Source organism: Sturnus vulgaris, chromosome 15 (genome assembly GCF_052056855.1).
Source record: "Sturnus vulgaris isolate bStuVul1 chromosome 15, bStuVul1.hap1, whole genome shotgun sequence".
Lineage (NCBI taxonomy): Eukaryota > Metazoa > Chordata > Aves > Passeriformes > Sturnidae > Sturnus > Sturnus vulgaris.
The window spans coordinates 6561625-6584334 of NC_142257.1; the positions used below are offsets into that span (position 1 = coordinate 6561625).

Below are 22710 nucleotides of genomic sequence, written 5' to 3' on the forward strand. Positions count from 1 at the left end.
CTCTTGGAACTGCGAGTCGTGCTATTAAACCAAGTGTGTTTCTGAATAAACTTGACTCTTTCTTTCTATCATGAAAGACCACCATGTAGCTGTGCATGTTATTTCCGCAGCACTTTAAGCGTTAAAACCCCTTTCCACAGCTACGTATTCCACTCTGTTGGTGATGCTGAATTGCAAAAGCAAGGCGGGATGCTCCCACATTCCTTCTGGGTCACAAGCTCAGTGTCACTCACACTAGGAGCCACGCTCTGCACCATTCCCTCCTGCCTTTTCCCAGGGAAACCTGTTGGAATTCTGGTGGTGGAAAGCCCTACCACATGCTCTCAAGACACCCCTGACACGCAGCTCTGCCGGGAGCAGTGCACAGGCGCCTCCTCCCTGCCCTCCCAGCAGCGCTCCCCTCCAGCTGCTGCAGGAGGATAAAAAGCATGTGGGGTTTTTATCGCGAGCAGCGGCAGATCCTCACGGACAGGGCTTTCCTGTGGAGCTGCAAGCAGCGGGCAGAGGGCAGGGACTGAGTGCAGGCACTGTGTGGGGATGGAGAGCGGGGTGAGCATGGGCGATTCACGCCACGGGCCTGGCTGGCAGCGGTGCTTGTTTGGGGTATCCAGCAGCAAACTGGCAGTGATTTGCTGATGCGAGATCTGCTCTCTGTGCACACAGCAGAGCATCCACAGACCTCGTGCTTTCCTGCTGATCCCACCCACGGGAATGTTCATTCTTGTCAGGATCCTGTCTTAGTGCACACGAGACTGAAGAGAAACCACCTTTGGGCTGTGAAAGGATCACCCCCGCTGCTCTGCTCTCGTGAGACCCACCTGGAGCTGTGTCCAGCTCCGGGCCCCCAGCGTAAGAAAGACACGGAACTGCTGCAGTGACCCCAGAGGAGGCAATGGAGCCGTTTCAAGGGCTGAGCCCCTCTGCTCTAGAGGCAGAATGGGAAAACTGGGGATGTTCACCTGGAGAAGGCAAGGCTCCGGGAGACCTCAGAACCCCTTCGAGTGCCTAAAGGGGCCCTGAGAGAGCTGGAAAGGGACTTAGGACAATGGCTCGGAGTGACAGGATAAGATGGAACTGCTTCCCACTGCCAGAGGGCAGGGACAGATGCGATATTGGAAAGAAATCCTTCGCGGTGAGGGTGGTGAGGCACTGACACAGACCAGCTGCGGCTGCCCCACCCCAGGCAGTCTAAGTGCAGGCTGGACGGCCCCGTAGTTCCGGGATGCACGGAAAACGTCCCGGCCCACGGCACGGGGGGCACCGGGGGCACCGGGAGCGACTGAAGCTCCGTCCCAGCCCCATTGCGTGCCCCGCGGCGTCACGTGGTCAGGCCGGCGTGGTGACGTCAGACGGCGGCGCGGTGGCGTCAGGTGGCGGCGGCGCGCCGGAGTCCGCTCGCTCGCTCGCAAGATGGCGTCGCTGCTGCAATCGGAGCGGGTGCTGTACCTGGTTCGCGGCGAGAAGGAGCTCCGGGCCCCGCTACCGCAGCTCTACTTCTGCCGCTACTGTAGCGAGCTCCGCTCGCTCGAGTGCGTCTCGCACGAGGTAAGGAGGGACCGGCCGCGCCTCAGCCGCACACCGGGCGGGACCGGGCGGGGCGATGCCCTCTCTGCGCGCAGCGATTGGGTCCCTCTCTCGCCACTCAGTCTCTTTCTGGTTTGCTATTGGTTGTTGTTGCGGCTGTTTGGTGGGCTCAGCGCGGCACGGAGCGCGTGGATTGGTCGCGTGTGAGGCGTGGGGTGGTGCTGCGCGTTGGATTGGCTGTACCGCCTGTCCGTCGGCGGAGCTCGGGCTGTGATTGGCTGGCGCGAGCACAGAGGGGCGGCTTCCCCTCATGAGGGCCGTGCCCCCCTGAAGGGCCCCGGCCCGGGAGCGGGGACCCCCAAACCTCGATGGGACCCGACCGAGGTCGCGGGGACCCCTCACCCCCCGGCCGGAGCCGACCGTTGGGTCAAGACCCTCCCGTCGCATAGCCTCCCCATCGGGCCCGGCCGTGGAGGGGCAAGGACACCCCCAGACACGCACCCCTCCCCGTTATACGCGTTCTCCTGGGAGGGGAAGGGGCTGTTGGCTTCATAAATTGTCATATTAAAATCGCTGAGAGTGGTTTTGTAGAAGCGTGGTTGAATTAAAAAATTCTGATTAGATTTGGAAAGCCTTGAAAGAATGACTGTGCAGCACACATCTCAGAAGAGGCAATGGAAATTTAAGGAAACGTTAAGTGCTCTGAAGAGTGAATCTGTGACCTGGCCGTACCCGTTACGAATTGACTGTGGTGTGAGCAGTGTATTCATTGTGCGTGGCCACGCTTAACAATTAGTTTGAATTCCTCTTCAAGAAGGGGCCCCCATTCTTGCAGCCGTTGTTTTAATTGATAAAATTCACTGTGACAACAGAGAGATACAAAGCATCTTGTGAAACATGCACGTATTTGACCAGTGTAACTGCGAGGACAGAATAAATATAGGTGTAACTAGAAAATAAAACGTTAAAACTATTGTGCAAGCTGAAAAATGAGATTCTGATAACTGCTAAAGGTCAGCAATCAGCTCATCTTTTCCCACTTATAAGGTGCAGTGGTTTAATATTTTCTGATTTAAGCAACAGTATAATTTATGTTATTAAAGATCAGAATCTGGCTGAAATGGGCTAAAATTTAGCATACCAAAAAAGTCTCAAGCCTTCCCTGGCTTCAGCATGCTGTTGCAAGACACGACTCCTTATCGGATCACGTGGCAGTTTGGAGCTTTTTGGAGAAAGGTATACCAGGTAACGTGTGTGATGTGACTGTGTCTTCTTCAGGTGGACTCGCACTACTGCCCCAGCTGCCTGGAAAACATGCCTTCAGCTGAAGCCAAATTGAAAAAGAACAGGTGAAGTTGCTTTGGGTTTTATTTGGGGTGTTTTTTTTTTTTTCTCTGATCATGACTCCCTATTTAATACATGCGAAGTCCATTCCCATGTTTGTCTGAAAGTCTTCAAAAACTACATTGCTGCTTGTTATGTTTGAGTCTGTTTTGTGGTATAAGTGTTATTCCATGATGTATCATGTGCTGTTCATGACTTGGAGGTTTTTTTAATGTATCACATTATGTTTCTCACTGCTGCTGCTCTTAGTCTGACTCTGAAATCCCCCAAGTTCCTGTGACAGCTTTACTACCCTTTATTGCTAGTGCTGTTGTCTAGGAGTTAATGATCTGTTGGTTTAATGCTGATGTGGTTGTTGGGCACATTTCTCTCACCCTGGGACCCTGCTCAGAACCCTGCCTTGTTGTTCGCAGGTGTGCCAACTGCTTTGACTGTCCCTGCTGCATGCACACCCTTTCCACGCGGGCCACGAGCATCCCTGCACCGCTGCCCGACGACCCAGCCAAGACCACCATGAAGAAAGCCTATTACCTGGCCTGCGGCTTCTGCCGCTGGACTTCCCGGGATGTTGGCATGGCAGACAAGTCTGTCGGTAAGGGACAGTTCAAAAGCAGGAAACTGAGTTACAGCACGTGCCCAGTTTGTGTTTTGAATGTAACAGATAGTCCAGTTAGTTCCCAACTGTACTGTAGACTTGATATCTGTCTAGGAGTTGTAGTTGGAAATTCACAGGAAAACTCTTTGTTGCTGAACACTCATCTGAAGAGCTGAGCTGAGTTAGTGGAATATGTGACCCGTGACCCACTTCTGTGCCTGTATTACCTGACTAGTGAGAAGACTGTCAAACTGTTTTAGTCAGTGCACTCTCCCCACAACTGAGATCTTGTTTGTTTGCTTTCACAGTCTTTGAAGCTGCTCAGTCTGACAGCATAAACATCCAATTTATTTTCCATCTCTTTTGTTCACTTAGACTTATTCTAGAGTTGCTAGTCAGTGTTTGGACTTGGCTTTTCTCTTCACAAGAGCACTAGAACAAAGCTTTCATCTATTTTTTTTATATGTGAGATGCACAGAAAATAGCTGTCAGGCTCCAGAAATGGGGTTGAGTAGACCAGGCAGATCCTCTGACTTCCAATATTGATGTGACTGAAAATGGAGCTGAGGATTCAGAGACAGCAGCAGCCAGTAATAAGAGACACCCATATAAACGCATGTACCTGCTGCTGAAGTGACTCCTGGGGGCTGTCCTGAGTATCTCTCAGGCAGCACTTGTTTAAAAACACAATATAAAAGCTCCTTCATTCCAAAGCTGCCTGTGCAGCTCTTTCAGAGATGTATATTTGTACAGACATGAACTTAAACAATTGCAATGGTAGGTGTAGCAAAAATAGGGAATGTCATATTTTATAAATAACACCAAGATAGTTGAGTGTTGGGTATGATTTCTGTGCGGCTTCTGGAAATCTCCTGTGGACTTTGCTTTTTCTCTTCTCTTGTGCAGCAAGTGGTGGCTGGCAGGAGCCGGAGAATCCTCACACACAGAGGGTGAGTGAGCAGGAAAGCTGTGCTTGGGCTGAAATATATCAGCCAGAAAGAACTGTTAGAGTGTCTGGCCCTCTCAATCACTTTTTCTGCATCTATATAATCCTTCAGATCCCAGTTCCAGCTCCTAATCTGCACCTTGACTGAATTCAATGGAGGGAAGGCCTCTTAGAGGCTCCTCTGAGGATATCGCAGTATAAAAATCTCCTTTTGAGAAGAAGCTCAGTTGAAGCCAGCCTATCTAATGGTGCTGTTAAGGTGAATGTGCTGCGTATGTATGTGAAAAAAAGCTGTTTTCCAATCAGAAGTGTGTCTAGAATCTGGAAAACACAACTGCACCTTTAACACCCTTCCCTGTTACCCGTCAGGGCTCCACTCTAAATGTGACCAACCTCGGGGAGGGGGGAAAAGATGCTAAAGATGCTGTTTGCTCTGCCAATCCAAATTGCTCAGATTTGGCCACACGACATTATGCAGTCATGGCAAATTTGTGAAGGGAGTCTCAGGTGCTGAATTGCAAAGTGAGAGTTGGACACTGGCCTCCAACACACATCATTCCCAAGGCAGGGTCAGTTTGTCACCTGCAGTGTGAGTTAAGACGTGTTAAGGTACTCAGGCTTCTTGAAGTACATCCTGCACAATACAGCTGGTACTAGGAACAGAGTGAAACAAGTAGCAGGAACCCCAGCTATTTCCCAAGCAAATGCTGCAGCTGAGTGACAGTGCTCCCTGTTCCTTTTCCTCCTCCAGATTAACAAGCTGGTGGAGTACTACCAGCAGCTGGCTCAGAAGGAGAAGATTGAGCGGGACAGGAAGAAGCTGGTTCGACGCCGCAACTACGTTCCACTGGCCTTCTCGGTGAGCTGGTTGTGCTGTCCTCTCAGAACAGGAAAAGTCATCCACAGCAGACTCAGCCTGGAAAATTAGATAGTTGGTAGCACGATAGGGCTGCCCAGCTTTGGCTCACTGAGGACAAAACGAAGAAAATTAGGCTTTCTTTAGGGATGAATACTTTTACACTCATTACTGTGTATTACATTGCCACTCTCTCTGGTAGTCCTCCCCAGCTGTACCAGAAGGATTTATACTTGCCATGCCAAGGAGTATGTTCTCCAGCAGTGAAGTGCAGTGTAACTGCAGCCACAGTGCCAGTGGCAGCTCTTTCTCAGGACAGTTCATCCCACAGCTCAGTGACAGATAGATCAGTACTGTCTGATACTTCTCTGCATGAAATCTCTGCTGAAATTAACCTTAAGAGTTGGTTGTGGCTTGAATGACTAGTTTATTGTACCTGGCAGATAAATGCTCACTTTGTTTAGCTGGGTGACTGCATATGCTTGCTACTTCAATGAATTGTGCTTGCTCTGTGCCTTTGCTTGTGTCTTATGGCTGCATTTTTTGTCTCCGTTGCTACCTGCTGCTATTTTGGGGGCTCTCCACAGCAACATACTATACATGTAGTGGTAAGTCTTTTCACAGTTTCTGCTGGTGTTAAAGCTGTCATGGTACCAAGTGAAGGGGAGTAGCAGATCCTACACCCTGCCTCAGGGCCTCTGGCTTAGGTGTGCCTTAAACAAACACAGGTGAAGCCTAACTGTTCAGAGGGTAGCATTTGTTACAAAAAATATTTTATGTTCGTTTAGAAAGAGGGCAGTTTCTTTGAGTAAGTAATGTACACGTCAAAAGCAGTCCTTCACCAAGCTTGGCTGAGACACAGCTGTCTGCTTGGCCAAGGCATGTGCCACTAACATTAATCACCTCATCCTTGAAAAATCACCAGACTAGGCTGATGCTCACATTTCTCATTTGGTGAGAATTCAGGTTTTCAGCCCTGCCCAGAAGGAAGATGTCTTCCTCCAAGCACCTTGGATACAGTTCAGCTGTAGAAAGCTGAGGAGTAGCTCGGCTATTTCTGGTGAGAGAGGCTTGTAGGTAACGAGGCTTGTAGGAGATTGAACCTTCCAGCAGCTTCAGGTAATGCTGCAGAGCCTTTCAGGTGAATACATAACCACATCAACCCACTTTTTTTGGCGGCTGAGCTCTCATTCTATGCTACTTGACATGGAGTTGCTCTGAAGAGAATATCCAGGGAAAAATGTGTCAGTAGTGCAGGCTGGTGATTTGAGGAGGGAGCAAAAAGCTTTATGAGCAGTAGCCACACACATCTGTCTTTTGCCATCTGCAGTGCAGTGGGAATTGTTTTCTCCTTGACAACAGTTTAAGCAGAAAAACGTATCTTAGGAAGCGTTGAATACCTTTTCCTTTTTGCTTTCCTTTGCTTGTACCCCCATGCTTGTCATGCAGCTCAAAGGATGAGTTTGCAGCCAGTCTTTTTGTCCCATCAGGAAGCAGACGTGAGGGTGACAGTTCCTTTTTTCCTTGTAGGACAAATATGGCCTTGGAACGAGGCTTCAGCGCCAGAGGCCTGGAGCTCCCATCAGTGCCCTCGCTGGACTCTCGTGAGTCTCAGGGTTGGGGTTACCTTTGGGAGGAGGATTGGAGGGGTAGGCAAGAGAGGAGTAAAGCAAGAAAGACGATAGACAATTAGCAGATAGCAGTGAGAGGAAATGTCTCCTTTTAAGCACTGGAGAGGTGTCAGATCATTGGGCATCTCTCTGCAGCAGGTCCAGATGTTCTGCTTTCTCCCAAAAGGAACAAGTGACTGCTCACTCCATTGTTGCACTTATTGTTGTGCAATCTCAGCTCTCGCTGCCTTCTGCGCTGTCACGCAGTTACTGCTGTTGCTGCCCGAGCACATGTGCCCTATTTCATGACTAAGTTGCCCCTTACTTTGCTTTAGCCTGAAAGAAGGAGAAGACCAGAAGGAGATCAAAATCGAGCCAGCTGATGCAGTGGAAGAAGTGGAGCCTCTTCCTGAGGATTACTACACAAGACCAATCAACCTGACAGAAGGTAAAGCCTCAGTATTTTGTCACTTTTTTTGGCCTTACATTTTGTAACATGGGCATTGCCTACAAGCTTGTGACATTCCTCATGACCCAAGTTTCTGGTCATTTTTGTGGTGGGATTGAAATACTGGGAAATACGTGACTTTTTAAATGGTAACTTTGAAGTCAGCCTCAGCTTTATGTTGTACATGGAAGGCTCAGAGCCAGAAGGCCTGAAGGGTTATTTAATTTTCTTGCTGGCCTTAATTTCTGTATGTATGAAGCATCAACTTTTGGATGGAGAAAAAAGAAAGATTATGTCCTTTTTCCAATAACAGCGAGAAATAAGGAAATAACAGCTGCTGGCCAGCCGGAACCAAAAGGGGGCTGTTGAGTAACAATTGCACATTGCTTTGACATCAGCTTGGAATAGCGTGGTACATTTGCCAGGTCTCTAGCTGACTCATAAATTTAACCCACAAATACTGTAAATTGATCAGTAAGACCTGGTGTGAACAGGATAAACCAGCAGGTACAGGAGTGATGTGGGCTTCCAGCTGAGGTGGCTCAAAATGGAATGGATGTTGTTGGTCGTTCTGCAGGTCTACAAAGTCTGACACTATCAATTAATTCGTGAAAGGTTTATGGAAAGGGGTAGATCTTCTTGGTCTCCTTTTCTCATGAGGCTGTTGGCATTGTGAGTTTTGATGCTGGTGAAGAAGACAACTTTCCTGGTTCCCCACAGTGAGGGAAAGGCTGCTAGGTGGCTCACTTGCCTCTTAGGCACTGGAACAATGAGGAGCCTGCATTTTGAGAGAAACCCATAGGAGGTTTTGGCTGCTGGAAGTTTCTTGCTTTGGGAACTGTTTTGTCTCATTCTACATGTGAGTCTGAGTTATGCAAACTCCTTGCTAAGAAGCTGTGTATTGTACTTACGCAGCACCCAGCTGTGAGGGTGACAAAGCTATGAAACTAGTTGGCTGTGGTGAAAGAAAGAACTATGTTCTAATTGATTACAAAACTCTTGTTTCCATCCCAGCTCAGCTTTGAAGACAGATGTGGGTCCCTTGTTTCTCCTAGGCTAGCACTGATGTTGCTCTCATGTTATTGTACCCAGTCAGGGCAGCCCTTTATTCAGCTTTTGCCTTTCTGTTTATTTCTTGAACTGTGATAGTTGGCAGTAGTTTCTGAGTTAACGGGGTGCATGTGAAATTAGATGTCTTAGAGATGGTGAGGGTGCGAGGTGCATATGTAGAATCCAGCTGGAGTTTCAGTTCCTGAGACATTTCTTTGTCTTGCTTTCTATTGTGCTCCCAGTGACGACTCTGCGCCAGCGCCTGCTGCAGCCTGACTTCCAGCCCATCTGTGCTTCCCAGCTCTACCCACGTCACAAGCACCTCCTGATCAAACGCTCGCTGCGCTGCCGGGTAAACAGTTCAACCCAGAGAAGTGCCTTTATCAGGCTCTTAGGACTTGGGTGCTGGGAAATGGGTTGTGTGTTTCTCTTTTAAAAGAAATGGCTCAAATGCTTCTGGTTGTTGAAAGTTCTCAGCCAAGTTAGTGGTAACAGCACTAAGGGGGTGAGGGAGGCTGTCATGTTTCTGGTGTGATGACAGTTGTGAAAGGGGTGTCAAAGATGCATAAAGATACAAAGGGGGTTTGTGCTAGTGCCCTGCCTAGCCAAGGAGTCAAAGACTGTCGGTACAGTTGAAATAAAAAAATTTTTGGTGTTACTAAAGACAAAAGTCAACAAAGAAACTATTAGGGAGAGGCAGTGCAGAATACTGAAGATGTCACTAAGGTGAAGGCAGGAAGAACGTATTTCAGAGAAGCAAAGCAGAGATCTGGGAAGTGAAGACAGGCAAGAGATAAATCCAAGTTCTGCTGTTGGCTTTCTACACAGCCTTTACTACATAATTTGTTTTCTCAGTCATACAAGGATATTTATTTATCTAGATCCTAAAGTAACAGAGCAATATTCTTGTTAGTATTTAAGATGCAGAATGCTTTGCAAATGCAGAATATTTTCTCAGAAATAAGTAATGTCAGGCTTATCCTTTAGTTCAAGAGTAGCCTATGAGGAGATCAGACTTCTATCTGCTTCAGTTTTTTAATGGATTCTGGAACATAGGTCAGGTTATTTGTGCTGCAGTCAGCATCCAGGTGTTTTCAAGACTGGTTCCAAGTCTTATGTTTCTGAGGTTGCACTGGTAGTGCTGGATATGACATTTTGGAGTTTCAATAGCTGAACACATTGATGGCTGCATGCATCCCAAATAGTTTTTATGTGGTGTGCCAGAGGCTGTAATGTTATGGCTGGTGACGTGGCACTTGTGTCTCTGATTCTTCAGTGTGTGACTTTTGGGGCTGACTTAAATACCTTTCTCTCTAGAAATGTGAACATAACCTGAGCAAACCAGAATTCAATCCAACGTCTATCAAGTTCAAGATCCAGCTGGTTGCTGTGTAAGTAAAAAATGGGGACTGGGGACAACAACTCCCTGTTTGTGCTTAGTTAATGCCTTCTATTTTAATTTCCTTTGACCTCCTTTGGGATTGTGTCATCCCTTAGGATGGTGTAATCACCTTTTTATATATTTAACTTATCTGTAATAGGTTTGCTTGCTGATCTACTAAAGATTTCAGCAATCGGACAAAAACACTGTATGCTGTGCCAGCCCCAGACTGTAGTAGGTGTTTGTAGGATTAGAGTGATACGGCAAAAGGACACTTCATTTTTCCTTTTAGGAAAGCTCTAATAGCTTTGCAGACAGCAGCACAGTCCCTTACAGTCATTTGCTCTGTTATTTTGTAGTAACTACATCCCTGAAGTGAGAATCATGTCTATTCCAAACCTGCGCTACATGAAGGTCAGTAGCTTTTCCAGAAATGTCTTAGGCTGAGACATAGCCAGGAGCTGTGAATGGGGATCTTTTTGGAAGATGACATGGTGTGATGTTTGTTCCCTGAGGGCTCCACTCACTCCATTTAGAGGATGCAGGGTTTAAGGGAGTGGCCACTGCATGTCCTTGTCACTACAGCAGTAGATTGCTGTGCAATGTGACATATGACATCACAAGCACTTGCCCATGTCTGAAGAATAAAAGGTGTGGAATTGAGATCTCAGCTAGACTCCCAAAACAAGTATTTCTTATATTAAGAGTTTTGCATGGCATTGGTGCCTTTCTTATGGATGGGGGGTGGTCGCTGTCCATCCACTGAGAGGATGTGATGCAATTTTTGAATGTGTTGATCAGCTGGAGAAGATGGAGGTGCTTACAATAACGATTAATTTTAGCACAATTGTTTCTTGAATTGTGACTCCTGAATCTCTCCAGGAGAGCCAGGTTCTTTTGACTCTGACTAATCCTGTGGAGAACGTCACACATGTCACATTGCTGGAGTGTGAGGAGGGAGACCCTGATAACATCAACAGCACTGCCAAGGTATTGATTGTACCCTCCTACTGTGTAAGCCCAAGCCTCTTCCCGCATTTACCCTCCCATTTGTGGTAAATCCACAGGGCACACTTTTCATATGTCCTTCAATCCTTGCCAGCTGGGCAGCGTTTTCCTCCTTTGAGCTTAAATTACTGTCACCAATGTAAACAGCAGCTCATGATGTATTTTGAAATTGTGCCTGTTCATTGATATCCAAAACCCAAGGGAGAAATTTATTATTTCACTGGCAGGGTGGTAATCAGGTGGTCCAGGAGCAGAGAAAAGCTGAGGATGAATCACTTTTCTGTTAAACCACACTGAAGCAGACCTCAGAAGAGGAGAGCCCTCCCCTCTCCTGCTTGCAGTGTAGCTGGTGATCAGTGTTGAAAGGCTTCTTTCTCTTCGTGCTCTGCTTCAGGTGGCAGTTCCTCCCAAGGAGCTTATTCTGGCTGGCAAAGATGCTGCAGCAGAATATGATGAGCTGGCAGAGCCTCAAGACTTCCAGGATGACCCAGAGTGAGTATCCTGTAGGGATCCTCTCCCTTAAAAACTGATGCTCCTCCTGTAGTTTGAGTTCCTTTGAGAGCATTGTTCCACTTGGAACAATGCTTTGAGAACTTGGCTGACCCAGTGTTCCTGTGTGTTCTGCCTTGCAGCATTATTGCCTTTAGAAAAGCCAATAAGGTGGGAGTTTTCATCAAGGTCACCCCACAGAAAGAAGAGGGCGAAGTGACCGTGAGTTTCAAGATGAAGCACGAGTTCAAAAACCTCACTGCTCCCATCCGGCCCAACGAGGAGGGTGACCACACCTCTGAGGTGATCTGGCTCACCCATCACGTGGAGCTCAGCCTGGGCCCTGTGCTCCCATAGCGGCTCCCAGCACTTGCTCCCGACGGCTGGATGGACTGGCACCCTGAGATGGCACCTGGTGAAAGGTTCTGCCAGAGCTCCTTTGTGATGTGTGGGTGTGCCACGGCCTGGCCGGCTGCCAGGAGGGGGCTGAGGCTGCCGTGGTTTGGGCTGGTTTGTTTTCTCTCCCCTTGTTGTAGTGCCCACTAACCACCACTCCACTTCCCCTCACTGCCACAGGCTAGAGTAACTTGCAGCATGTTAGAGCACAGAAAAAGATCTCCTTCCAGGTTTGCACTGAATTTGTCTTTAGCAACAGATAATTAGGGCTGAATTTGGATTTATCAGCAGAAAAGAACCCATACTGTATTTTTCTCCATGTTGGCCCACAAACCTGATGTTCCATACAACTTCTCTTTCAGACCGAGCAATGCCCTTCCCAGACAAACGTTTTAAGGAGTGTCCCTGCCTTCTACATCCTGGCAAGTTACTGCCAGTAGCACGATCTTTTATTTTGGTTTTCTGCTTCCTCATAGGATACCTCAACTGTGGGGGCTGGGCTTTAGAGCCCTACCCCTCTGGCATATGTAGCTTGCTTAGCTGAGGTGGCAGATGTTTTCACAAAGGAGTTGATTAGTTTGCCTTTAAACTTTAAACATAGTGTACTGTAGCGTTCATGGCTCTGATGGGTAACCACGCCTGCAGTCAGCCCGCTGCATCTCAGCTGGATGTGGCAGCAGGATGTGCTGCAAGCTGAGAATTCGTGTTCTGCTGCAGCTCTTGACTGAGGCAGGAATGCTCTGGAGAGGAAGGGATGCTCCAGAGAGGTTTCCTGGCAGACTTCAGCTCAATAAATGTTGTGTTGCTAGGGGTTATAGCAATGAGGGTATGAAACCTGGAGTGTTAAGATTGGTTCTTACAAATTACAAAAATTACAAAATTACAAATTGTAGTTACAAAACTGCTGAGGTGATTTGAGTTCGTAATCTTTGTTTTTCCAGTGGAGGTGTAAAGGTGGAAACTCGTTATATGCTGACTCTACACACTGTATCAGAAGGTCATTTAGCTGGGGTGTAATTTGGCTGCAGTCCAGGATAAAATGGGTGATTAGGAGCTGTGTATCTAGGAGACTGAATTACCAATAAGTGCATGGCTATTCTAGGCAGGTGAGATGGCTCGTCCTGCAGAGCATTCCCATTTCAGACCTTGACCTATGTTAAACATTTCTGATGGGCTTTGACATGCTGATGTGCTGGGAAAGGCTTGAATACCTGCCAGCCACAGCCATATCACTCCAGATGCTTGTGCTGTGGCTATGCCAGCCTGGATCTGCAAATCCTCTGCATGGAGGGGCAGGATGAGGCTGCCTGTTCTCTAGGGGGCATGGTGCAGCATCCCAAAACATCTCCCTTAGTGCAAGGAACCTGCTGTGGTGTGCTGGAGGGGTTCACACCTCACAGCCCGGTCCTGCAGCGGGTCTCAAAGCAGCGAGGCATCACGTTTACAACTCTGTGTAGGTGACACACAGATGTACAGCATGAGTTTGAGACTTGTAGTTAGTAGTTAATATGTAGAGCTAGTGCCTGCTGCGGCTTTCCCTGTCCAGATAACAAAGGATTTCACCTCTGGCCACAACTCCTCCTGTTCAAAGTAGCCAAAACAGCTGCTGCACTTGCAACACGACCACAGAAAGACCTCCCAGGACCCAAGCCTCGAGCTGTGCCTGGGGCTGGCGTTTGCTGCAGGCAACGTGACCTGCACCCTTCTGATTAAAAAAAAAAAAGGTGCATTGGGCTACGGCGTTCTGAGCGCTCTGATGAGCTCGGCGAGCTGTTTTCTCCCCTCCCTGCAGGTGCTGTAGGCGATAGGAAAGGTATTGGCGTGTCCCTTCCTCTGTCCCCGTTCCCCGAAAGGCGCCTGTTGCCTTATGCTTGACGTCGTGTAGTGACCTTCAATAAAACACACGTGGCTCTCGGATTCATTGCGCTGGCTTTCATTCCAAAGCAATCATTATTTAAATAAAACAAAAAGCGGAGTTCCCCCGTCTATTCCCAATGGTCTCGTCCTCGTGCTCGCCCCTTCTCGTTGCCCGTGGTCTCGTCCGTCCCTGGAGCGCCCCCTGCGGCCGCGGCGCGGTGGTGTCACTGTCCCCTCAGCCCGCCTTTTCCGTCACTGCGCTGGTGGAAGTGTCGTCACTTCCGGCCGCCGCCTGCCGGCAGAGGAGAGGAGCCGCCATGTCCACATCGCTGGGGTCCAACACCTACAACCGGCAGAACTGGGAGGATGCGGTGAGCGGGGGCGGCCGCGAAGGGCTGGGACAGCCGGGGAGATCGGGCCTGGGCCGGCGGGGCCGTGCTCCCCCGCGGTAGCGTGAGGGGCGGCAAGGCCGCGAGGTGCGGGGAGGCGGCCCCGGGGATGGGACCTTCCCTGGGGACCCGCTGCCTTCTCTGGGGACCCGCTACTTTCCGTGGGGACTCGGCACCTGCCCTGGGGACCCGCTATCCTCTGTGGGGACCCGCCATCTGCCCTGGGGGCCTGCCACGTGGGACTGAGCCGCCTTGGAGGGCTCTGCCGCGGTTCCCCGGCCTCCATACGGTACCAAGGGAACGAGCTGCCGCGCCGCGGTTCAGAGGCTGTAGCAGCTGGGAGCCTCTTCCGGCGCTGCGGGGGCTGAGCTGGGCCCCTCGTGTGCCCGCGGCCGCGTCCCTTCGAGCTGAAGCCTCTCCCGAGTGGGCCCAGTGCAGACAGTCACTGCTGAGGGATAATGGGGGCAGTGTCACCTGCTGCAGTCCAGGCACTGACGGGTTCAGATCTCAAGAATATGCTTTTTATTTGATTATTCTAAATTTTACTCCAGGCTACAATACCTTCCAGATTATCATTCTGTTATAATTTGGGCCTGGGTCGTTGCTTGCAGCTCTCCCGGTGTCTCTGAATCCATTTGCATTTTTTAATCTGTCTGATGAGTTAAACGAGAACATTTTCCAGAGTGTGACTTGAATGCTGTTGTGATGGCAGAGATTGTTATAAATTCCCGATTTTCTTCTTGCTCGATTCAGGACTTCCCTATCCTGTGCCAGACATGTCTTGGAGAAAATCCCTATATTCGGATGGTATGTGCCTGTTGGACCCTGCAGTCCTTCCCTCTCTCTATGGTGGCCCTAAACTGTGGGTTTGGGGACTAAAATAGGACTAGGTGCAGGAGGAGATGCTAAAGTGAGCACACGCTCCTCAACAGCTGGTTGTGCGCAAGAGGATCTGGTCTCAGCTATTGTTGGTGTGTAATATCATGGTTAGGGGTGTGATTTAAGAATAGATCAATCAAAAAGGAGAGGAAGATGACACAGTCCAGTGTCTGGAATGCGGAAAGTAGTAGAAAATGAAGTTTTAGTACTGGCAAACTCCAGCATGGAGAACTGTGAGCTGCTTAAATTCTAATTGGTACAATTTCTAAACTGTAAGGAACATGCACCTCTAAAGTTAAAAGTGACTTATGAAGGTAGTTTAAGTTCTTTTTTGTTTTCCTTGGTTTGTTCTGTACAGAGTGAGTCAGTCCATGTTCTGTTGCTTTTCTCTGTCTGGCCTGGTTGCCTATGACCTACACTGACATTATCTCCTTCACATTTGTGTTCCACAAAGTCTACTGAGAGAGATTGGGTTGTTCTTATGAAACATAACCCTAATGCTACTATAGGGGATATTTCAAAACCTGTTTGTTTCCATGAGCTTATTTCACGTAACATCATCTTTCCTTAAAAAGAACTGTTAATACTCCTTTTAATTCTCACCTTTCATATGTACAGGAGGTGGGACTTAAAGTACTCTATTTTTAATGAAAGTGTCTAAACCAAAAGTTTATTGAGAGTATTTAGGATTTCTGTTTTTTATCCTGTTGACTTTCCAAGGTGTAAGCCAAATACACAGGGGTGAATGAGACTAAATGCAGCATACTTATTTAAAAACCTACTTTGTTATAACATCAATTATATGTTTCATGTTTTATGTTGATTTGGTGATATTTCATGTTTTCTTTTATTTTTTTTTTTACGTTTCAGACCAAAGAAAAATATGGAAAAGAATGCAAGGTATGTTTGTGTGGTTTGAAGAAAAAAAATGTCAAAATATGTGCAGATCTAGGAATAATACATTTTAATTATTTAAAACCTGTCAGCTTCAGAGGAAATCCTTATCTCGGTTAACTTAAAATGTTTATATAACTATATAATTTTTTAGGTCAGTCTGCTGTGCTTGTTAGACAAAGTCAGTTGGTCCTAAAATAGTAAAATTATTGAGCAAATCCTAAGTCTAGCTGAAAAAATCTTCATGTTTATCAGAACGAGGTTTTGAAAATACTGGTGTACATATTTGAAATTATTGCAGCACTCTAAATGATCCATGTTTTCTTCTGAAATTTTGTTGTTTTTACTGAGAAGTAAAAAATATCTGGAGTTTGGGTTTTACTATGTATGTTATTCATGGCTATTGGGTGATTTGTGTTGCCTATCCAAGAATAAGCCACGATTATTTCCAAGAGCAAGAAGTACTCAGTGTTGTCTGGACTGAGGGAAATTAAAGGAGGTTTTTGCCCTTTTATCACTTTTCATCTAAGGTAGAGAAAAGGTATAATTTGGAGTCTGTACAGATTGAGATTGTGTTATGTACTCAAGCTGTATATGCAGAGGAAGCAAATATACGATTCCATGAGATAAGAGGGAGCATCACTCTTCTGCACCAAAGCTCTCATAACCTCTCCCGAGTTGCTGCTGTGCTGGTGCCTGATGTACCCATTGTTGTAATTCATCTCTAGAAGCTCCACACTGACATCACCTGCAATCAAAGAGAATTTATATATCTTTGAGTAGATCTGCACTTGGATTGTTGCAGTAAATAAAAAGGAAAAACAATAACAACAAAAAACAGCTTCCCTAAAACTTCCTCCTGTCAAAGTAAAGCACCAAATAAATATTTCCTGAGCTCTGAGTCTTAGCTTTATGATATTGTGGCATTTATGTATTTTTTGTTTGAAGAGGCTAGATAGTTTGTTTCCATGCAAGAAGCAGAATGGTAGCTCTGTGCAGCATGAATCAAGTGCCACCTTTCTGTCCCAGATTTGTGCCAGGCCGTTCACGGTGTTCCGCTGGTGCCCCGGGGTGCGGATGCGCTTCAAGAAGACAGAAGTGTGCCAGACCTGCAGCAAGCTGAAGAATGTCTGTCAGACCTGCCTGCTCGACCTGGAATATGGTGTGTACCAAAAAACTGAGCCAAGACAAGGAGCTGGCCTCTGAAATGGGAGTTGGTGAAATCACTTTAAATGTCTGCATGTAATTGGCACTGGACAGAGAAAAACAGGTCTTTGTGATCATGTCTCTTCAGAGGTTCAAGGGCAGAGTGGTTTCCCTGAGCGGCAAATGGTTTACCTCTGGTCACTGCCAGTTGCAGAAATCACTATTTCTACTTGTTCTTCATATAGATTCGTTGGGGTTTTTTTGTTTCATTTCAGGTTTACCAATCCAAGTCCGGGATGCTGGACTCTCCCTTAAGGATGAAATGCCTAAATCTGACGTCAACAAAGAATACTACACCCAGAACATGGAGCGAGAGGTAAGTGTAGCCAGCCATGATCATGCTTTTTGTGTGGCTGTGTGTGGGGAGGAAAGAGGAGCAATGACCTAGCTTCTCTTAAAAGCACTTGCTTGTTGTGATTCTGTGTGTTGGTGTTCAGTGCTGATATACACATAATTATTTTCTTCTACCTGCTTTTAGATAGCCAATTCTGATGGCACTAGACCAGTTGGTGCACTAGGAAAAGCTACTTCTACCAGTGATATGCTGCTGAAGCTGGCCCGAACCACTCCATATTACAAACGCAACCGTCCTCACATCTGTTCCTTCTGGGTGAAAGGAGAGTGCAAGAGAGGAGAGGAGTGTCCCTACAGGTACAGACACATCTTGAACAGTCCATCTGTTCAACACGGTGATTCACCAGTGCAGCTTCCGTTGGAGATGCTGCAGTGGGCAGGAGACACTGCAGTGATTTGGGTCAGGGCAATACTTGAGTCCAGTGCCAGCAAATGAATCTCTGTGGTGGCAAGTTGGTTTGTGAGAAGTTGGCTGCGTCCTTTGCCAAAGCAGTGACTGCAGCTGTCCTCTTGTGTAGTCAATTTTTCCCCTTTGTGGCATCAGTCCCCTCGAGCAGAGGTCTTTGTATTTGAACAAGAGACTGTTTCAAACCCAGCTCTTGTGTTTTGTAGTGCTGAGTGTTGAGCTGTCAGAAGCCCATTCATTCAGAACTTGAAGCAGTCCTGGCTGCAGTTGAAGTTTTCAGGGCTTTGTTCCATTATGGCATGTTTATGTAGACAGGGTTAAGGATATAATTGACCTGAGGGCTTGGGAATCTGTCAGCTACAGTCATTTTAATCCATTCACTCATCCCTTATCCCATAAAATGCTTTGTTTGCTGAACTTTAGACATGAGAAACCTACAGATCCAGATGATCCTCTGGCTGACCAGAACATCAAGGATCGTTACTATGGAATTAACGATCCTGTGGCTGACAAACTTCTGAAACGAGCATCAACCATGCCTCGTTTAGATCCTCCTGAAGACAAGACTATTACTACACTGTATGTTGGAGGGCTTGGAGATACCATCACTGAATCAGATCTCAGGTGTGTTGGTGAATTTGTATTACTCTTGCCATTTTGTTTGACACTTTGATAATGGCTTTTCAAGTGAGGAACAGAAATAAATGTGGATTTCAGGTTTTTTTAATGGGGAACTGGTTGGTGGGTAAGTGCAGAGGAGTACCAGCTTGTTGAAGAACAAGCAGGCACATTTCAAATGCTTTGATTAAAATGTATCTCTTTAAAGATGAGTCATCCCTTTGAGCTGCTGGGGATACTGTGTAACCCTTTTTACAAGGAAGTACTGTATCTTCTAGCTAGCTACTGAGAGAAGCTGTTGCCGTGTTTTTATTGCTCCATAATTGCATGGAGGGCTAATTGTGATTAACTGATTGATTATTGATTTTTAATGATTAGTGTGAACGGATGATGGATGAGAGAAAGTTTCTGAGCATACCTATTTCACCTGCCCTATACTCTGTAACTGGGCTATCATAATAATTTTTTTTGTCCCATACAGAAATCACTTCTACCAGTTTGGGGAGATCCGGACGATAACGGTGGTGCAGAGGCAGCAATGTGCTTTCATCCAGTTTGCCACCAGACAGGCTGCAGAGGTGGCTGCTGAGAAATCCTTCAACAAACTCATTGTCAATGGCCGCAGGCTCAATGTCAAATGGGGAAGGTAAATGTGGGGGGAGGAAGCCTGGAGGATCTACAAGGTTCTTCTCTCAGTTTACAGTCTTAATCAGCAGAATTGGGTATTATGCAGATGTAGATACTTGTTTGGTAAATAGTTGGGGTCTCTTGCATTTGGTTTTCTTTTTACCAGTGGTGACACAAGTAGCATAAGGGATTTCTTGGTTGAGCATTATGGATGAGTTTCAGTGGATTTGCTCCTAGTCCATCTCCTCTAAACGCTGTTTGCAAACCTGGTATCATCTGTCTGATGTTCTCTGAGTTTTTCATCTTTGGCCTGAAGAAATGGATCTGGAATAGATTATGTGAAGCCACTGTGGTGTAAATATCTCCTTATCTTGCTTTTCTTATCCTTGTTCTCAAACTTCTGTCTGTTTTTCAGGTCCCAGGCAGCAAGAGGAAAAGAAAAGGACAAGGAAGGCACTACAGAATCAGGGATAAAGCTGGAGCCAGTTCCAGGACTTCCTGGAGGTAAGGGAGTTGTATTCATCTCTGAAACACTTAATGCTGACCCACTTCATGAGCGAGGCTGCTGTTAAACTTCTGGGAGCAGTGACAGTTCAGGATGGTAGAGGCAGTGGTGAGCCCAGAGCAGTCATAGTAGGTTTGCAGCAGATCCAGCTGGATGGGAGATGAGCTTTATCTAGGAGCAAATCCTTGATGAAAAGAGAGTTCTTTATGTGATGAGTGAAAACTTAAAGCTGAATTCTACTAACTTAGGTCAGAGATACTGGCAACCCATGCTTTTAATGTTTTCGTGGTCCACTGAGTGTTGTGTGATGGACAAAACAAAGCCGGTCTCAGATGAAGGAAATTGGTGGTTGGGGTTTCAGGGCAGTTCTGCTCTCAGTCCAGTTCATACATGCAATAGTAGCAACAGTTTCCCCTTGTCATAGTATGGGTTATGTTCCATCTCTGAAGGCAGACACCTCTGCTTGTCTTGCCTGAGAGATTTTCCATAACCATATGTACTTTTTCTGCAGCCCTCCCCCCTCCTCCAGCTGCAGAAGAGGAGGCTTCTGCAAATTACTTCAATCTACCTCCAAGTGGCCCTTCAGCTGTGGTGAACATTGCCCTGCCACCTCCTCCTGGCATTGCTCCACCCCCGCCTCCAGGTACCTGTGTTTCCCTCTCAGATGGGGGTGTGAAATTCAGTGTTAGATGGTCTCTTCCTCCTTGCCAGGCCATGCTGCAGCACTGATGCATGCCCTGAGCTGATTTTCCTCATCCCTGATCACACAGTGTACACGGATGATCTAAACTGAGCTGTCAGCACAGTTTAATTAAACTGAGCTGCCTGTTGTGGTTGATATTTGCTTGCAAATTCCCAGGCATGTTGGAGATCCGTTACTGGTACTGAGACCTACTCAGTGCTTTTGCTGGCTGTGTAAATGCCACAAGTAACCCGAACTTCAAAGGGTAATTTTGCAGCTGGTTGAATGCCAGCATGTCCTTGGCTCTCTATATGTCTATCCAGAGATCCTTTTGTTTTTTAATGGAAATTTGGACTCTTGTAGATGTATTTGCTCTCCCCTGTGGTTGAGTAGAAAACATTTCGATGGGTATTACAGACACTTGCCTGATCCCTCCACCAGCTTTTATTTGTAAGGATGTGTGTTGGGTAGGGATTGTACTAGTTGTACTGAAAAGAGGGGCAGGAGTTTGGGGAGATGGGAGATGTGCACATTTGTGAGGCACAGCTGTCAGCCAGCTGTCGTGTCAGTACTTTGAAGCAGCAGAACATACACATCAGGTTTTCTGCTGCTTTGCCTGAAGCTGCCAACTTTTGTTTCTGCAGGTTTTGGACCACACATGTTCCACGCCATGGGGCCCCCACCACCCTTCATGAGAGCCCCAGGCCCCATCCATTACCCGTCCCAGGATCCCCAGAGGATGGGTGCCCACGCAGGAAAGCACAGCAGCCCCTAGCACGTCCTGCCACCCTCATCCTTGAAGTAACTGTTATTTTCTAGTTACCATGGTAGCACCATATGTTGAGCTGTGGGTGAGCTAGAGACGCCTTATTTCGCTGCTTGCAGCCACAGGGCAAGCTGAGCTCCATGTCTCCACTTATAATCGGGTTCTTGATACGTCCCAGGTCTTTCTATTAGTGTGGGGGGTGGGTGGGGGACAGACAGAAGGGCTGTTGGGGGTCTGTGGGTCTAGGGTACCAGAATTACAGTGCTATCTGTGTATCTCATTGGCACACTTTTGAAATAAACTTCTGGAAAAACAAAACCAAACCCTTTTCAAGCCCTTTCGATAATCCTCAGTTGGAATGTTATGGACTGTTAAAATGTAACCAGAGACTCTTCTCTGTCAGATAACTAATGATGTATTATTCTAATGAGGTATTAAACCAGGACTGAGTAAGAGCTGAAAAACGAGTTTGTCAGACTTGCCAAACCCATGGCTTGGCCTTACCACTACACAGAATTTTCCTCCCTCCTTTTTCCTGACTTCTTGATTTTAAAAAGACAAGAAAACAAAAGCCTTTTTAAATGCATCACTTTTAATCCTGCACACCCTGAGCAAGACAAGTTCTGGGTCAAGTGAGCAGCCCCCAGGCAGTGTGGGCATGATGTGGAGTGACAGGTCAGCAGTTGCTGATTTAACCAGGTGCAGCCCCTCAGCCTCAGAGCCTGGGCTTGTGCTGCCTGCAGCTGCAGGGCAGGGCAGGATACATTTGCAACTGCTCTTGGGGAGATTTGGGGCTCTCAAGGCCTCTGAAACAGCATTCTCTTAAGCTGTGACACGGGTCCTACTTCATCTTGCTTTGATAAGATGGGAAACTTTTCTTTTGTAGTAGTGGCCTCAGACCAACTGCATCCTGCCTGGAGTCTGCAGCTGAGTGAGGTCTGAGCTGGAGGATTTTAGTTTTATCTCGATATTAACTTTCATGCAATGTATCTGTGGATGTCTTCATAACAGGATAGGGCCTCTTCTGAAGCTTCATTTGCTTGTTTTTTAAAAAGTACATAAAAATATTTGAATTTTTCAACACCGTGCTTTGACCCAGCTTCCTGGAGTGCAGTATCTGAGGACTTGGTCTGATTTTTATGTGAGTGCTGCCACAGCCAAGATCCTACATGGGCAAGGACAGGCACATCCACTTTTAATTTCGTGTACTGTCCTGTACAGTGCCACTGGATCCTATCATGGTGCCAGCCCTGCCAGCCTGTCAGAGGAGGTGTAGCACTTGTGGCACCATGGGCTGGCTTTCTCTGAAGAAAGAGCTGGGCTTTGGGTGTGAGTAATTAGTTTGGCTTCTGTCAGGGGAGAGCTGTCCCAGGGTGGTGTTGGATGGCAGAGGCTGCTGGTGGATGGGAGAGGGCTGTTGCATTTGCCACTGCACTGGCCCAAAACGTCCATAGCCAGGACCTGTGAGTGCTGTGACACGTTTGGAATGCAGGAGGCTTCACATCATCCCAATTTATTATTTCCAGCCAGTTACCCAGGATGCCTAGGTTTTGCAGATGATGGACAAAGAGGAGGGAAATGGAACAGGGCAGCAGTTAAGCATCATAGATTTATTGTTTCTACAGAACATACCATTTTTCTTTCCCTTTGCTTGCCCCCTCCTGCTTCTGTGGGAAACAGAGTAATGAAAGCTTCCCACCTGTATATGTTGTGGCAGCAGAATCCCTGCATGGGGTTTGCTCTGCACAGTGTTATAAACTTCACAAATGAGGCAGCTGCTAACTGCATTTTTACCACAACATTTACTTGCCCCATTTAACCACAGTGATGGAAAAAGGAACTTTTATCCTTGTGCTTTTGGGAGTATAAGAAAGGGTAAC

At 47.1% G+C, this 22710-nt stretch overlaps 2 protein-coding genes across 5 annotated transcripts in view; both read left to right on the plus strand.

The window, feature by feature from the left end:
- DCTN4 (dynactin subunit 4) overlaps window positions 1–13564 on the plus strand; it is a 30349-nt gene extending 16785 nt beyond the window's left edge. The window contains exons 1-14 of one of the 4 annotated variants that reach the window (XM_088173592.1): window positions 1343–1545; window positions 2803–2873; window positions 3282–3460; window positions 4370–4413; window positions 5161–5268; window positions 5853–5873; window positions 6796–6869; window positions 7211–7323; window positions 8616–8725; window positions 9691–9764; window positions 10114–10168; window positions 10637–10744; window positions 11157–11254; window positions 11395–13564. In XM_088173592.1, the coding sequence (XP_088029718.1) occupies window positions 1411–1545; window positions 2803–2873; window positions 3282–3460; window positions 4370–4413; window positions 5161–5268; window positions 5853–5873; window positions 6796–6869; window positions 7211–7323; window positions 8616–8725; window positions 9691–9764; window positions 10114–10168; window positions 10637–10744; window positions 11157–11254; window positions 11395–11608 (1404 nt within the window). In that variant the 5' untranslated portion in view covers window positions 1343–1410 and the 3' untranslated portion in view covers window positions 11609–13564. Of the gene's footprint in view, window positions 1–1342; window positions 1546–2802; window positions 2874–3281; window positions 3461–4369; window positions 4414–5160; window positions 5269–5852; window positions 5874–6795; window positions 6870–7210; window positions 7324–8615; window positions 8726–9690; window positions 9765–10113; window positions 10169–10636; window positions 10745–11156; window positions 11255–11394 lie in introns of those variants that run through there. The other 3 variants (XM_088173593.1, XM_014886975.2, XM_088173594.1) reach the window with 3 other exon arrangements.
- A 177-nt stretch (window positions 13565–13741) lies between these two features.
- Window positions 13742–21153, plus strand: RBM22 (RNA binding motif protein 22). The gene is made up of 11 exons (XM_014886987.2): window positions 13742–13875; window positions 14647–14700; window positions 15643–15672; window positions 16696–16828; window positions 17088–17188; window positions 17351–17523; window positions 18056–18256; window positions 18732–18896; window positions 19293–19381; window positions 19894–20025; window positions 20709–21153. The coding sequence occupies exons 1-11, from the start codon at window positions 13822–13824 to the stop codon at window positions 20837–20839; spliced, it is 1263 nt and encodes a 420-aa protein (XP_014742473.1). The 5' UTR covers window positions 13742–13821; the 3' UTR covers window positions 20840–21153.
- The last annotated feature ends 1557 nt before the right edge of the window (window positions 21154–22710 follow it).